Here is a 15,110-nt window from a genome sequence, read left to right as displayed (position 1 = left end):
CTCACAGGTCTATAATTACTTGTGTCAGCCTTTGATCCTCCTTTGTGAATTGGGGTCACATTTGCACATTTCCAGTCTATGGGTACCTCCCCTGAGTCCAAGGAAGCTCTCATAATTATGGCTAAGGGTTTGCTTACTTCCTTTGCTGCCTCCTTTAATATAACTGGATAGATCCCATCCACCCCGGGTGCCTTTCTTTTGTTTATCTTCAACAGTTTCTCCTCCACTTTACTCCCAGTTATTTCAAGATTCTGTAACTTACTGCTAGAGTTGAATACACCTCTGGCATTCCCCTCGCTGAATAACTCCTCATGTGTGAATGTCGATGCAAAATATTCATTTAGTTTGTTAGCCACCTGAGCAGGATCATCAACACTTGACCCATCAATATCAAGTGGACCAATCTGATTCATCCCTTTCCTTCTAGAGTTTACATAAGTAAAGAACTCTTTGCTGTTTTTCTTTGCATCCCTTGCCAAGGATTTCTCGTAATCTGCCTTTGCCTGCCTAACCTCCTTTGTAACTTGGTTGCATATCAACTTGTATCTATCATAGGCTTCTGTGTCATGTGTTAATTTGTAAGTATCCCATGCATTTTTCTTCTCTGCCATATGCCTCATTAGTTCATCTGACATCCATTTTGGCCTAAACCTTGAACAATATTTCTTAGTTGGTATGTAAAGCCTAGTAGCTTCCAAGATAAGTTCTTTGAATGCTTCCCATTTTGAATTTGCTGTTGGTAACATCATCAGTTGGTCCCACTGTATAGAATTTAAATACTGTCTCAGTCCATCGTAGTCGCCTTTACGGAAGCAATAACCCTTCCCTTTACCCCTAATGGTAGTTACCTCTTTGAGTAAATCCCACTTCAGCACACTGTGATCACTGCCACCTAGTGGTTCGTTTATCTGCAGATTCTTAATGCATGAAGAATCACTGCTGATAATCAAATCAAGAGTATTACTCCCTCTAGTTGCCTCCCGAACATGCTGATGTAGAAAACAATCATCCAATAAATCCACAAAAGCCCTGCTAGTGTGTGAGTATTGTAAGAGCATCAAAGAATTTTTTGTAAGTTTTCTGTTCCGTGGCTCTGGATAGCTATTATATCATCAGCATACCTACTTCAGAATTTAGAATTTTTTTAGGTTGGTTTTCCAGGAATTCTTCTATTTTTTCAATTTTTTCATAAATATTTCTGCCAGAGGCACGATGCTGAGGTAAAAAATCTGCGTATAAAATCATCCGTTGAATGTGAAAAGGGGTTTTCATAGGAAGATATCAATGAGATCTATTATTTCTGCAACTGATAGAGGCTTTGGGCATCCTAGAAGGATGTGGCTGTCTATTGTTGATTTGGTAGAGTAAGCAGCAGGCATTAGCCTGCTACTTACTCTACCGAGCCAACATTAGTGACTGCATTGGCATCATTTAGGAAGTGATGTAATTTGCATCAGTTCCTTTTCACATTTTTATCAAAGATATTTTCTCATAAAACATCTTTTGTGCATACAATACTTTTTATAAGGCTTTTCTTCACTGGTGGTTAGATTGTTGGTCTTAGATCCTCTAGTAATCTGTGTTGTGTAGAAGTTGAATGGATGCCATCCTTGGCTTGATTGTCCTGAATGTTCCTTTCAGACTTCCTAGCCCACCTCCACAACAGTTTAAGGAAATTCAGGACAATCAAGCCAAGGATGCCATCAATATGTATGTGTGAGATATTGCCTTTGTGTAAGGCAATATTCTATTACAGGTAAAGTGTTAGAAATTATCCTACTGTGAGGTAAGATAAATTTCTAACATGCTGGGTTGACACTGGAGAACCGGAAATTAATGTCCTGGTCTAATGAGTCCAAATACCTGGTGCAACAGAAGTCCATGGACCTATAATGCATGGTGCCCACTAACCAGGCAGATGGTGATGGCTGCTTAATATGAGCATGTTTTTCTGAACAGAACTAGGACCCCTGGTGTTTGCGGGTCATCATTTCGCTGGTGAAATCTACTGGCAGCTCTTAGGAGACCACGTGTGCACCCTGCCATGTTGCATTTTTCCCTGGACAGAAATTGACTTCCAAGACAACATACTGTAAATATTGTACAGTATCATCGGGCCTGCAATGTGCACAAGTGGTTTGAGGAACACAATGAAGATAGCACCCTTCTTGATTGGTCTCCAAATTTGCTTGACTTGATTTCAATTGAACACTTCCTAGAAGTGTTCAGTTGAAATCAAGTCAACCATCATCTGTTCTGACAGATGATGATTGTGCAGCCATCATCTGTTCTGACACTGTGGAATGCCTTGCAGGCAGCATAGCTGCAGATCCCTGTGGATGTCTTATGACATCTATTTAGTGGAGTCAATGTCTAGGTGAATAGAGGCTGTTAGGTGGTCATAATTCACTGGTAACTCAGTGTGTGTATATATAAAAAGAAAATGATTTGATAATAGAGAGCTATTAAGTGCTCGATAATTCCTATATTCTATTATATTATGAAACAACAGGGATTGCCTTTATTTTAGATACAGGAAGCTTCTTTTCCAACCAACTCTCCTGATCCAACGCACTAATAATTCTTTGGGAAGGCGATATCAATTTTACAAAACATGTGGGACATCAATCTCTTAATCAATCAATTTGAACAATTTAATCAATCAGCTGAATCAATTTCTTAACGCCTTTAAATATTCTTCCACCCAGATTTCTCTAACGACAGAAATAAATGAATTAACTAGAAGATTCTCAAATAGTTACCTGCTAACCCATATAAACAAAGTTAAAACAATAGCTAAAACATGAAAAAATAAATAACAACCTCATAACAAACATTGCACAAAAATCTGACAAGACCAAAATACATTTCATCACCATTCCATATATCGAGTACTGGTACAATAAACTTAACCAAATATGCAAGGGAACCGACATGAAAATCATAGCAAAACTCATGAACAAATTATACACATTCTTCAGAAATCGACCTTCAAACACCACATTCAAATCACAGCATGACCTAGTATACAGCATCCCATGCAAAAATTGCGATGCTGTTTATGTAGGATCTACCATGGGAGTGGCACAGCTTCAAGCAAAACAACACCAAGCTTCGGTGCAGGTGGGTCGTTCAAATGCATCGGAACTTTCGTTCCAATCAATAAATGAACGACATTCATTCGGCTTTAATGAAACAAAAATTATAAATATTCAACACAACTACCACAAACTACTTATTGCGGAAACCTTAGATATGAAACTACAAGAAACTTCAATCAATATCCGTAGACCATTCCTATTGTCCGTCGATTGGTCACTTATATGCATGCGTGAAGAACAAACACTACAACTTAAGACAAAAGTTTTGAATTAATTGTGAGTTGCTCTATTCCTGTGAACATGATGCCCTGAAAAGTTCTAGTCCAACTTAAGGAATGTAGAGAATAATCCCCCCCATATACATTAAACTTTTTAGACCCCTAAATTTAACTCTAATGTCAAGCTACTGGACTAAAGAAAATAATCGGTCCATATTTATTAAGCAGTTTAGACCTTCAAAATTTAATTTTATGTCAATCCACGTAACGGTTTCCTTGCTGCCAGAGGTATGGTGTTTGAAGACAAGTCTTGAGCACTCAAGGTTGAAACCGAGGGGTCTGAATACTACGGTTCTGACAGTGGGGAAGATGTCCCACATGTTCTGTAAAATTGATATCGCCTTCCCAAAGAATTCTTAGCGCGTTCGACCAGGAGAGTTCGTTGGAAAAGAAGCTTCCTATATCTATAATAAAGGTAATCCCTGTTGTTTCATAATAAAAAGAAAATGAAAAAGGAAGGGAGTTTTGTGGACAAAGGCCACTGAGAGAATTAAATATAAGTGATATGAGTTAACAGCATGAAGAAATATAGAAAAAAAGAGTCCTCATCATCATCATCAGCCATTTTCAATCCACTGCAGGATGAAGGCCTCTCCAGCAACTTTCCAGTTCCTTCTGTTTTGAGCACTGGCCATCCATTTACTACACAGAAACTCATGAATTTCATCTATCCATCTCTGCCTTTGTCTTCCAGGTTTTCTTCTAGCTCCACTTGGGTACCATTCTGCTATTGTCATAGTCCATCTGTCATCATGTCTTCGAGCTATGTGTCCTGCCCAAGACCATTTTAGTTCTTTAGTTTTGATAAGAATGTCCTTTACTTGATTTTGCTACCTAATCCATGTGTTTCTCTTCTTATCTAACAGTCTGATTCCCAATATAATTCGTTTCATTCTTCGCTGTGTAGTTCTCAGCTTCTCTTCCATTCTTTTGGTGAGGGCCCAAGTTTCACTTCCATAAGTCATGGTGGGGAGTATACATTGGTTCATTATTTTACATTTCAGACAAACTGGGATATTGCTCTTCAGTATGTGACTATATTTTCTGAATGCTATCCATCCAAAATTTATTCTTCTCTTGACTTCCAGCCATTTATCATTATTACAGCTAATAACTTGTCCCAGATAAGTATATGACTCCACCTTTTCAATTACTGCTCCTTCAATCATTATTTCCCTTTCTGTGGCATGCTTGTTCATCATTACTTTTGTTTTAGCCATATTCATCTTTAGTCCAAAATCCTTACAAACCGTGCATAACTGATTAAGATTTTCCTCTAATTCTTTGGAATCGTGGCTTATGACCACAATGTCATCTGCAAATCGTAAATGGTTTAGGTACTCTCCGTTCACATTGATTCCTTTCTGCGACCAGTCTAATCTTCTGAAAGCTTCCTCAAGGGCAGCAGTAAACAGCTTCGGAGATATTGTGTCTCCTTGTCAAACTCCTTTCTCAATTTTAAATTTCCTACTGTCTTTGTCTAGTCTAATAAAGGAGGTAGCACTCGCATATATTTTCTTCAAAATCATAATATATGGGGTATCTATACCTTGTCTTTCCAGTGCCCGAAACATTGCCTTATGCTGTATGGAGTCAAATGCCTTTTCATAATCTACAAATGCCAGGCATAATGGTGTTTTATATTCATTTGCTTTCTCCATTAGTTGTGATATTACGTTAAGGTGATCCATAGTTGAGAATCCTGTCCTGAAGCCAGCTTGCTCTTTCGGTTGATTTTCATCAATTATTCTTTCTAATCTGTTAGTAATGACCCTTGTGAACAAATTGTAGATGTGGGATAACAAGCTAATTGGTCTATAATTTCCAGTTTCTGATTTATCTCCTTTCTAATGCAGCAAAACTATGATTGCATTATTCGACTGCTTAGGCGTCACACCTTTTCTAATGCACTTTGTGAAGAGCCTTGCAAGTTTTTGTATTATGTTTCTTCCTCCCAATTTTAACAACTCTACAGTAACTTCATCTTCCCCCGGGGCTTTCTGATTCTTCATTTTCTTCAATGCATGTTCTACCTCATCAGGAAGAATATCAGGTATGTCGTATGTGTTGCTACTCTGCAATCCATCTTCCTCACTGCTGGCATCATTCCCCTGCTCCTTGTATAATTCTCTATAGTAGTCTTCTGCTATTTGAATTATGCCTTCTCTGCTGTTTATAAGTACACCATCGCTATTCTTCAGTTTCAGTATCATTTGTCTTTCTGTATTACTGCTCATGGCTGCTGATTTAAATCGTTTGTTTTCCCTTAATGCTTGTTCTACTTTTCTTGTGTTAAATCTTCTTATGTCCTCTCTGAGTCCCTTTCTAATGGCTTTGCATAACTCGGTATACTCAATTTTCTCCCTGTCAGTGTTTTTCTTGCTTTTCATTTGTTGTCTTCGATTCATCACGACAAGTGTTTCTTGACTAATTTTTTTCTTCTTTGGATTTCTTTTTCCCTATAGGTTTTTTGGGCTTTATCACTTTCAGAAAGTTGTAATATTCCTCGTTGATATCTTGGTTCTGAGCAGTCTGCAGAAGCTCAAACTTGTTCTTAAATTCCAGTACATACTGCTTTTTCTCCTCTTCTGTTATCTCAAAGACCTTTGTATTATTTACTCGAGTCAGTTTTTTCCTTTCCTTTCCTACATCTATATCAAGTGTACATCTTATCATTCTTGATCACTTCCAGCATTTACCTTATTCAGGACAGTAACATCATTCACAATATATCTTCTGTTAGTGAGGATGAAGTCGATTTCATTAGTAGTTAATCCATTTGGACTCTTCCATGTCCACTTTCTGTTCACCCTTTTCTTGAAAAAAAGTGTTCATTACTGACAGTCCTTGAGATTCTGCAAATTCCACAAGTCTTTCACATCTTTCATTTCTTTCACCAATTCCAAAATTTCCTATAGTTCCCCTTTCTGCGCTGTTTTGTCTTTTTCCAACCTTAGCATTGAAGTCCCCCATAATAATAGTGTAGTGGGTTTTCAGCTCATCTAGAAGACTCAATTTCGGTGTACATTTCTTCAACCTCTTCATCATCATGGCTCGATGTTGGTGCATAAATCATTATAATCTTTAGCTTGTACCTCTTAGAAATCTTGAGTATTAGTCTTGACACCCTTTGTGATGTACTTTTGAATTCCAAAATGTTTTTTATATCTTTATGGAACCCAACTCCACCAACTCCATCTGCTGTATCCATTGGTGTACAGCAGATTTCCACTTGATACACTTATAAGTGATTCATTTCTTCTTCTTGTTTCAGCCAAACCTATGATATTCCAATTCACATTTTCTAATTCCTTTTCCAGCTCTAATATCCTGTCTTCACTGATGAGTTATCTTACATTATAACAGGCCAAGTTCGGCGCCTCCATAGCCAGGTGGGCAGGAGCAGAAGTGCGTAGCACACGTTTCTTGATTAGACTGGGGTTCGAGCCCATGACCACCAAATATGGAGGATGCGGAAAGGTCAGGGAATGACTACCACATATACCCGGAGCAATATGGCCTTACTTGCTAATGCTGCTAAAAAAAAAAAAAAAAACAAAACAGGCCAAGTTCAGTTTCCGTGCATGGCAGCCTGGTCGTACCCAGAGATTCTTAGCACCCTCTGCTTCCACTCTGATCCTCTCACTGCCGTAAGAGGGAGAGTGAAAGCTGCTGGGGACTGAGGGCCATTTGTTTTGTCGTGCTGTCATATGCTGGAGGGTTGTCTTTTCCTCTTCACGCTGACCAGGCGTCTTGAAGAGAACCACTCTACACGTTCGTTGCCACCTAATTGATGTAACAGGGCTTACCATCAAGAAGGTGTGCATGAGTGGATTTTAGGGAGGCAAGCCAACCGGACTTCTTCTAAATCTTCTGTAATAGAGAGATATTGGATCCATCACTGTTTTAGGCTGAGTGTCTGATAACACACAGGATACCTGTTCCCCCTCTAAGAAAAAAAAGAAACAAAACATAAATATACAAATAAAAATAGATAAATATATTGCCATATAATGCACAACCATAGTGTCATTTTCAAGAGTCAACCACAGATTGCACGAAAAAATTATGTCATTCTTTCTTGAAATTTTAGTGGTTCATTTTTGAAAACGACATCAGAGTTGTGCATTATATGGCAATATATACAAAAAATTAACAATCTGCCAAAATTCAAGTTCATTGCCAACAAGTATCATATCTTCCTAATTTGCAATACAAGAATTGTATTTAGTACTATAGGTTTTAATGCCTTTCATATTTTAGCATTAGCATTAGTAGAGGCATTTGATGCAAGAAAGCAAGCTGCAAAATGCTGATGCTGCAGCCAAAATTTTTTTTGGCTGCAGCATCAGCCAAAAAAAAAAAAAAAAAAAAAACAACTTCCACTTCACCCCTCTGTTCGTTCGAAATACCTGTCCAGCTGTGCCTTGAACTTATTTAGGCTATCAACTTCCACGACAAGGGATGGAAGTCTGTTCCACCTACCAACCACCCGCTGGCTAAAGGCAAATTTCCGCACATCAATCATACATCTGTCTTTCCTCAATTTGAATTTATGCCCTCTCAGGTGATTATTCTGAGCAAGAGGAAGAATCCCATCAGCATTGAGCATGCTCAAACCATTCAAGGCTTTGTACACCTCTATCAGATCACCTCGCTGGTGCCTAGTCTCCAGACGCCGTAATTCACAAAACTTAAGCCTTTCTTTGTAAGAACACCCCTTTGTTCCATTCACTAATCTTGTTGCCCTTCTCTGTACTCGTTCCAGCAGCTCTACATCCTTCTTGAAATGAGGCCTCCAGGCCTGTATACAGTACTCTAGGTGTGGCCTGACCATTGCCTTATACAAGGGAATAATGACCTCCTTATCCCTGCTAGAAAAATTCCTATATATCATTAACAATACACCATGAGCTACTCTTGCAGCCCGTCTGCACTGCATGATGAGTACAGTTTCTTATTGTACTCATCAGAGTCATTAGGCCTATAGCACACTCCTACTGTCAATTTTGATCTCCCAATGCTTATGTCACACCAAACTGACTCGACACTGCACTGTCCAGCGATGTCCACTGGCTTCACTTCCTTGGATTTTATGTATTTCTTAACTAATAGCATAACCCCTCCTCCCTTCCTATCCAGTCTATCCTTTCTGTAGACGTTGTACTCCCCAAATTCCAGTTCTGCATTCCTTATATCTGTGTGACACCACGTCTCTGATATCCCAACAATATCTGCCTTTGATATTTTGAGCAATACCTCAAATTCATCAAAGTTATTTATTAAACTCCTAGCATTGGTGTACACGGAAGTATACATGCACCTATTTCTATTCTTAGCTTCCCTAACACAACCCATGTGTTTACTTGTACCGCAATGACTCCCAGCAGTCTGAAATATCCTGCATCTTGTTTTTCAGGCTTCTGCTCATTCCAATAGAAGCAGTGCAAGAATCTCTTTCACCTCTGCAGGTGGCTACTGTTAATCTATTCATCTTTGTCTCCCCCCAAGCTAGCAGTTTTCCGACCCACCTAACACTGCCTCGATAGCATCAGCAAATATTCTTGCACCCTTTCTATTTAAGTGTATCCCATCCCTGTAGAAGCAATCTCTCCTGTTAACAAGTACAGTTCAGGCTGAAAAAATTTCTACCCCTTGAGCCTTGCACAATCTTTCCAGGGCCGAATTGATCGACAAGGCTCTTATCATATACTCCCTCCTATCGTGTCTGGGCAGAATTGCAGACACTTTCAAATTCAACCCTATTTCACGGCTTTTTTTCAACAGTGACCTGTACTTGTTAAGCAATTCTGCCGGTCTCCTACTCTTGATATCATTAGTGCCAACGTGTACAACTATATCACCTTTTGTGCCCTTAAAAGATGATATCTGCTCTACAATGTCATCAACCTTTGCCCCTGGCAGACATACCCTGGTCCTGTTCCACCTATCCTTTTTACAAAGCATGTTCCCCGTTTCCCTGACAATGGAGTCACCAACAACTACTAGTTCCTTTGGGACCAGCGCATTCTGCCTTGGGGGTTGCCGCTGTGTTGTGCGATGACCAAGTGCAAGCTCTGGTGTTGATGTGGGCAGCTGAGAGCTTGATGGGCCCCTCAATTTAGTTCCTTTGAGGGCATCCACCCTGTCCTTCAAGCTCTCATATAGGCCCATAAGAACGCTGAGTTGTTGCCTGATTTCGATACACTCCTTGCATCGCGCATACACAAAGACATCCCCCCATGGCAATATCATGTCCCGTACCTGAATGCTCCACAAACATCATGCAAGCTGTGCATTTTAGAAGGCTGTGATTCAGAAGGCAACTGCCCCCCCCCTCAGTTCTCCTCTGAGCCACAGCACTTCCATTAGCTTGAGCCTTTTGTTTTGCTGCTCTGGTCTGAGTCATGATTTCTTTTAATTTAAATAAAATTTCAATTTCAGTTTATAACCCTAACTTATCTCCCAACACAGTTATAATGGGATATATATTTTTTAGTGTCAAGTATTAATTATCTCCGAATTCCCTTTATATAACTTCTGTATCAGTTATGTATTAATTAATTATGTTACGTTTGTAATCTAAGTCGGTATATGTATTTAGCTAAAAGTACAATTCAAATGCCAACGAAGTACAACGAGTTTAATAGGTTTTACCGATCACCGAAAATATTATAACCTATACTATACTAATGCTATCTAGGTTCGATATATAACGATCGTATGACAAGGACAAAGGCGGGAAGTTATGAACGGTAATCTATGGACACTTAAGTATTAATTAACTTTCAAATCTCGCTGTCTCAATTCAGAATAAACTAACGATCCTTACTAGGTCTATAAGCTACTTACAAAAAATAATTTGATGTAAAAAATATTCAATAAGCGGCTAAATATTGCTAAAAAAACCTCTCGTTCAGCGGAGTTGCGACTTGTAACACGTGGATACCCTTTTGGATGGTTATAAAAAAGTATGCGTACTGGGTATAACAGATTTGAATGATAACAGTAAATATTAATCCTCTGTCATTTTGCAGATCCTCCAACCTACATTTCCTCACTAGTTTTTCTATAAATGATGATGATGACTGTTTTCTGTATGTGCATGTTTCGTTTTGTTGATGTTTCACAATGAGGACAAATTATGTAAAACATAATGAACAAAAGGCCAGTTTATAATTGAACAAAAAAAAGCTAATGAAAATAAAAATGTCTAGTACACCAAAAAGTAAAAGTATTTCATTGAGAGCATTAGTAACAGGAATTAATCATGCAACTTTGCAGACAGTCTCTCACTCACTTCAATAAATATGCAAGTACGGAGAATGGAATGAGTAACCACAGTTATGTGACTGCCAGTGTGAATGATGTTTGGACAATTTGGTTCCAAAAACAACTGTGAGCATCTGATATTGTATAATTTCATGTTTATAATTTAATTAAACATATGTTATTACATCAGGAGTTATGTTATATAATGATTTTTTTTTTTTTTCAGAATCCTACTATTTTTATATTTATATTGACTACTCGTGTTGGTGGACTTGGAGTTAATCTGACTGGAGCAGATAGAGTTGTTATTTATGATCCAGATTGGAATCCTAGCACTGATGTTCAAGCAAGAGAAAGGGTTTGGAGAATAGGACAGGATAAACAAGTCACTATTTATAGACTTTTAACATCTGGGACAATTGAAGAAAAGATATATCATAGGTGATCATCTTTTGATGGCATTTAGAAGTCTTCTGCCCCCCCCCCCTCAAAAGTTATGTTGATTGGAATTGTCACTGAATTAAAAAAAATAATGATGAATGTACCAGTAACTACACTGTGACAAATCTTTTCAGGAATCTGAACTTTCCTTGTCTCAGCGTGTTTCAACTGATTTCCATACATTAAATTATCCGGATGGAGATTTGTATGTGAATGATTTTTAAATTGTTTTCTTTTAATTTTCATCAAAGGCTTGTGACGTAGCACAATGTGTAATCTGAAATAAGCTTTCATTTAAATCATATTCCAGCAGTATTTTGAAGTTATATAGTTCAAAGATCAGTGCATGATTCTCTTGCTCCCCCTCCCTCTTTTTATAATCATTACTTTATGAATTTATTGGAAGTTTATTAAACTGCACACATTGTCACAAGTACTTGCTGACATCAGCTTTCCTGTTTATTATTATTATTATTAATTATATGGTGCAAGGAAGCCTATGGCTTCTGCTGCACCAGCCAAAAAACAATTCCTGAGTTACCCTGTGAGAGAGAGAGAGAGAGAGAGAGAGAGAGAGAGAGAGAGAGAGAGAGAGAGAGAGAGAGTGAGTGAGTCATAAGTAGAAGGAAATCACCAAGAAAGAGAAGAATGATGATATCCAGCTCAGGATCCTGGGTGTGCCAAGCCCATACTCACCAGATGTGAGCCCCTGGGGTTAACAGTTATCTCATTTTATGGTTTCTTTTTGGTAACAGAAAGACACTGCATTATGTCATCAGTTATTGGGGAATACAATAAACTATACTAATTTTATTAAAATTAGAGTCAATTATTATTAATAATATCATGAAATAATTCCATTTATTGATAAAGTGAATATGATAATAAGGGAAAATTTGTGACAAGTCAGAGAAGCTGTTGCTGTACAAAGCCAATCTAATTTGTCTAATTTTTTTTCTGTTTATTAATGTTATAGATAGACACAGGATTTAATTGTAAGTTACATTTTATCAAAGCTAAAAAAGCACATGAACATGGTGCATAAATTAAAATTATTTTTGATTGCCCATGTTTTGTGATTATCCATTCATCCTCTCCCCAGCACAGGTAATTGGGAGTTAACTGTAGATCTGATTTTAGATGGACAGAAAGCCATAGTATTGATCAGATTGGTTATAACTGTGTGTGTGTAGTGCTGCAGTAGGCAGAATTGAAAACATGACTGAGCTGACATGCATAACCTTTTTTATAATGTTCATCTTTTTTTTTTTTTTTGTGTGTGAAAACCCCCAACACAAAAGGTATAAGAACATTAGCATTAGTAGAAGCATTTGAGGCAAGAAAGCAAGCTTATGCAGCATCAGCCAAAAAAAAAAAAAAATAAATAAATAAATAAATAAAGTAAAATAAATAAATAAAAAATAACCACTTCCACTTCACCCCTCTGTTCGTTCGAAATACCTGTCCAGCTGTGCCTTAAACTTATTTAGGCTATCAACTTCCACGACAAGGGATGGAAGTCTGTTCCACCTACCAACCACCCGCTGGCTAAAGGCAAATTTCCGCACATCTATCATACATCTGTCTTTCCTCAATTTGAATTTATGCCCTCTCAGGTGATTATTCTGAGCAAGAGGAAGAATCCCATCAGCATTGAGCATGCTCAAACCATTCAAGGCTTTGTACACCTCTATCAGATCACCTCGCTGGTGCCTAGTCTCCAGACACCGTAATTCACAAAACTTAAGCCTTTCTTTGTAAGAGCAACTCTTTGTTCCATTCACTAATCTTGTTGCCCTTTTCTGTACTCGTTCCAGCAGCTCTACATCCTTCTTAAAATGAAGCCTCCAGACCTGTATACAGTATTCAAGTTGTGGCCTGACCATTGCCTTATACAAGGGGGTAATCACCTCCTTTTATCCTTGCTAGAAAAATTCCTGTATATCATTGACAAAACACCATGAGCTTACTCTTGCAGACCGTCTGCGCTGCTCAGTAAACTTCATATCCTTCACAATTATACCCAGGTCCTTTTCATTCTCTACCACTGTCAGTGCAGTACCACAGAGTTGATACATTACTCTGGGGTTACTGCTTCCCATATGTAGTACTTTACATTTGTCAATGTTAAAAACATTCATAGACAACAAGTATTCAAAACAGTTAATTCAAAATACCATATCAACAGTAAAAAATAAAATCAATGAGCTCTGCACGAATAAGACAAGTAAAAATTATACACTAATTACTAAAATTATACTCCTATACCACTTCCATTTTGCACAGCAACTTAAAAAATTTTTTAGGTACAGATGTCATACTAATTTTTTCCTCCTATAACAAAAGTTAGAAGTTTCTTTAATAATTACAGGGAGACTGATGAATATAAGATTAAAGATATGATATTAATAATTTAATATACTTTATAAAATGCCAATCAGACTGTAATGCTGGCTATATAGGCAGTACTACCACCAAATATAGTTCATCGACAACAGCAAACACAAGAGCCTATTACCATTTTAATAGTTTTAAAACTAATCAATCCAACACAGAGCTTGTGGAACATGTACATTCAAATAATCGTAATCCATTAATAGATTCAGCCTTATACATTGATAAAATTAAATTATAATTATAGGATATTGCAAAACGAAGCTTTGGCCATAGAATGGTATCGTCAGAATATGTCACTTAAAATATTAAATGTGAAACCACTGCTGGCCTCTCCTCAATATGGAGCCTAACAAGTTTTAAATTACCACGTATCTAACTCAAAGCATCACAGGAACTAGAACTAACTTATAAACTTTTCTCTACTTACCCCAGTTTAGTCAACTGATGATGATTCAATCGAAAGTCCCTTGTTTTAGACTCTTGACTTCCTACATTATTATCCTTCTTTGCAGTTTACTTTTAGTAATTTTTATATATGAAAACCATAGGAAATGGGATTGCATTTCATTTTCCTCTGGGCTTTGTTTTAATCATTAATCTATTTCACTTTCTTTATACGATTATGTGATAAACGGTTCAAGAGGTAGGTACTGAACTATTAAGCTTTCGCTATATATCAATATATGATTATACCAACAGTACCTTAAGTCAGAACTATAAAATTTACTAGTGATATTTAAAGTCATTGAAACAAATGAAGCACAAGAAAGTTGAAGAGTCCTTTAGTTTATTTTGCCATTCAAGAAAATTGGCAACACAGAAGAATCAAAGACAGAAAGTAGCATAGCATTATTAATAGCAGTGCATTGTGCATTAAGCATAGTTGATCATTTGAGTGACCTTTGTAAATTTCATTTTTCAGACAACAGGGAATGTAAGGACTTCAAACTGCAAAGAACAAAATGTATTTCAATAATATGTAATGCTATAGCACCACATTTCTTGGATGATTTAAAATCTGATTTAGGAAATAGAAACTTTAGTTTAATTATCGATGAACGTAATGACATTAGCATTATAAAAATGTTGGAAATTGTCACACTATTCAAATTTCAAGGATCAATTTGTGGTAACTTTTGTTGCCATAATCGAACGCAGTGAATGTATTCCAGAAGAAATATCTGAATCTTTGAAAACATCGCTATGAAATAATTGATTAGAGTTGCACAGACTTATTGTATTAGTACTGACAACACATCGATTATGATTGGTATTAACAATGGTGTGTATAAAGCTTTAAAGGCTGGGATTCCCAGTCTGCTTCTTATCAAGTGTGTATGTCATTCACTCCAACTAGCAGTGTCCCATGCTGTCGATGAGTGCCTGTTATGTTATTTTGGTTTTTAGGAGCATTAGCAACTAAGGCCATATTGCTCCGGGGATATGCGGTGGTCATTCCCTGACCTTTCCGCATCCTCCATATTTAGTGGTCATGGGCTCAAACCCCGGTCTAATCAAGAAGCGTGTGCTACGCACTGCTGCTCCTGCCCACCTGGCTACAGAGGCGCCTGATGAGTGCCTGCCACAAAACTTAGATTTTCTTATTGTTCTCACACTCACC

At 37.5% G+C, this 15,110-nt stretch overlaps 1 protein-coding gene across 1 annotated transcript in view; it reads left to right on the top strand.

The window, feature by feature from the left end:
- LOC150083150 (DNA excision repair protein ERCC-6-like) overlaps positions 1-15,110 on the top strand; it is a 382,705-nt gene that overhangs the window by 304,654 nt on the left and 62,941 nt on the right. The window contains exon 12 of the mRNA XM_090377075.1: positions 10,878-11,092. Within this exon, the coding sequence (XP_090233201.1) occupies positions 10,878-11,092 (215 nt within the window). The remainder of the gene's footprint in view (positions 1-10,877; positions 11,093-15,110) is intronic.

The sequence above is a fragment of the Mastigoproctus giganteus genome, chromosome 7, assembly GCF_048544385.1.
Source record: "Mastigoproctus giganteus isolate SK-2022 chromosome 7, ASM4854438v1, whole genome shotgun sequence".
Classification (NCBI taxonomy): Eukaryota; Metazoa; Arthropoda; class Arachnida; order Uropygi; family Thelyphonidae; genus Mastigoproctus; species Mastigoproctus giganteus.
The sequence above is the reverse complement of the archived record's forward strand: the minus strand, read 5'-3'. Positions and strand labels throughout refer to the sequence as shown.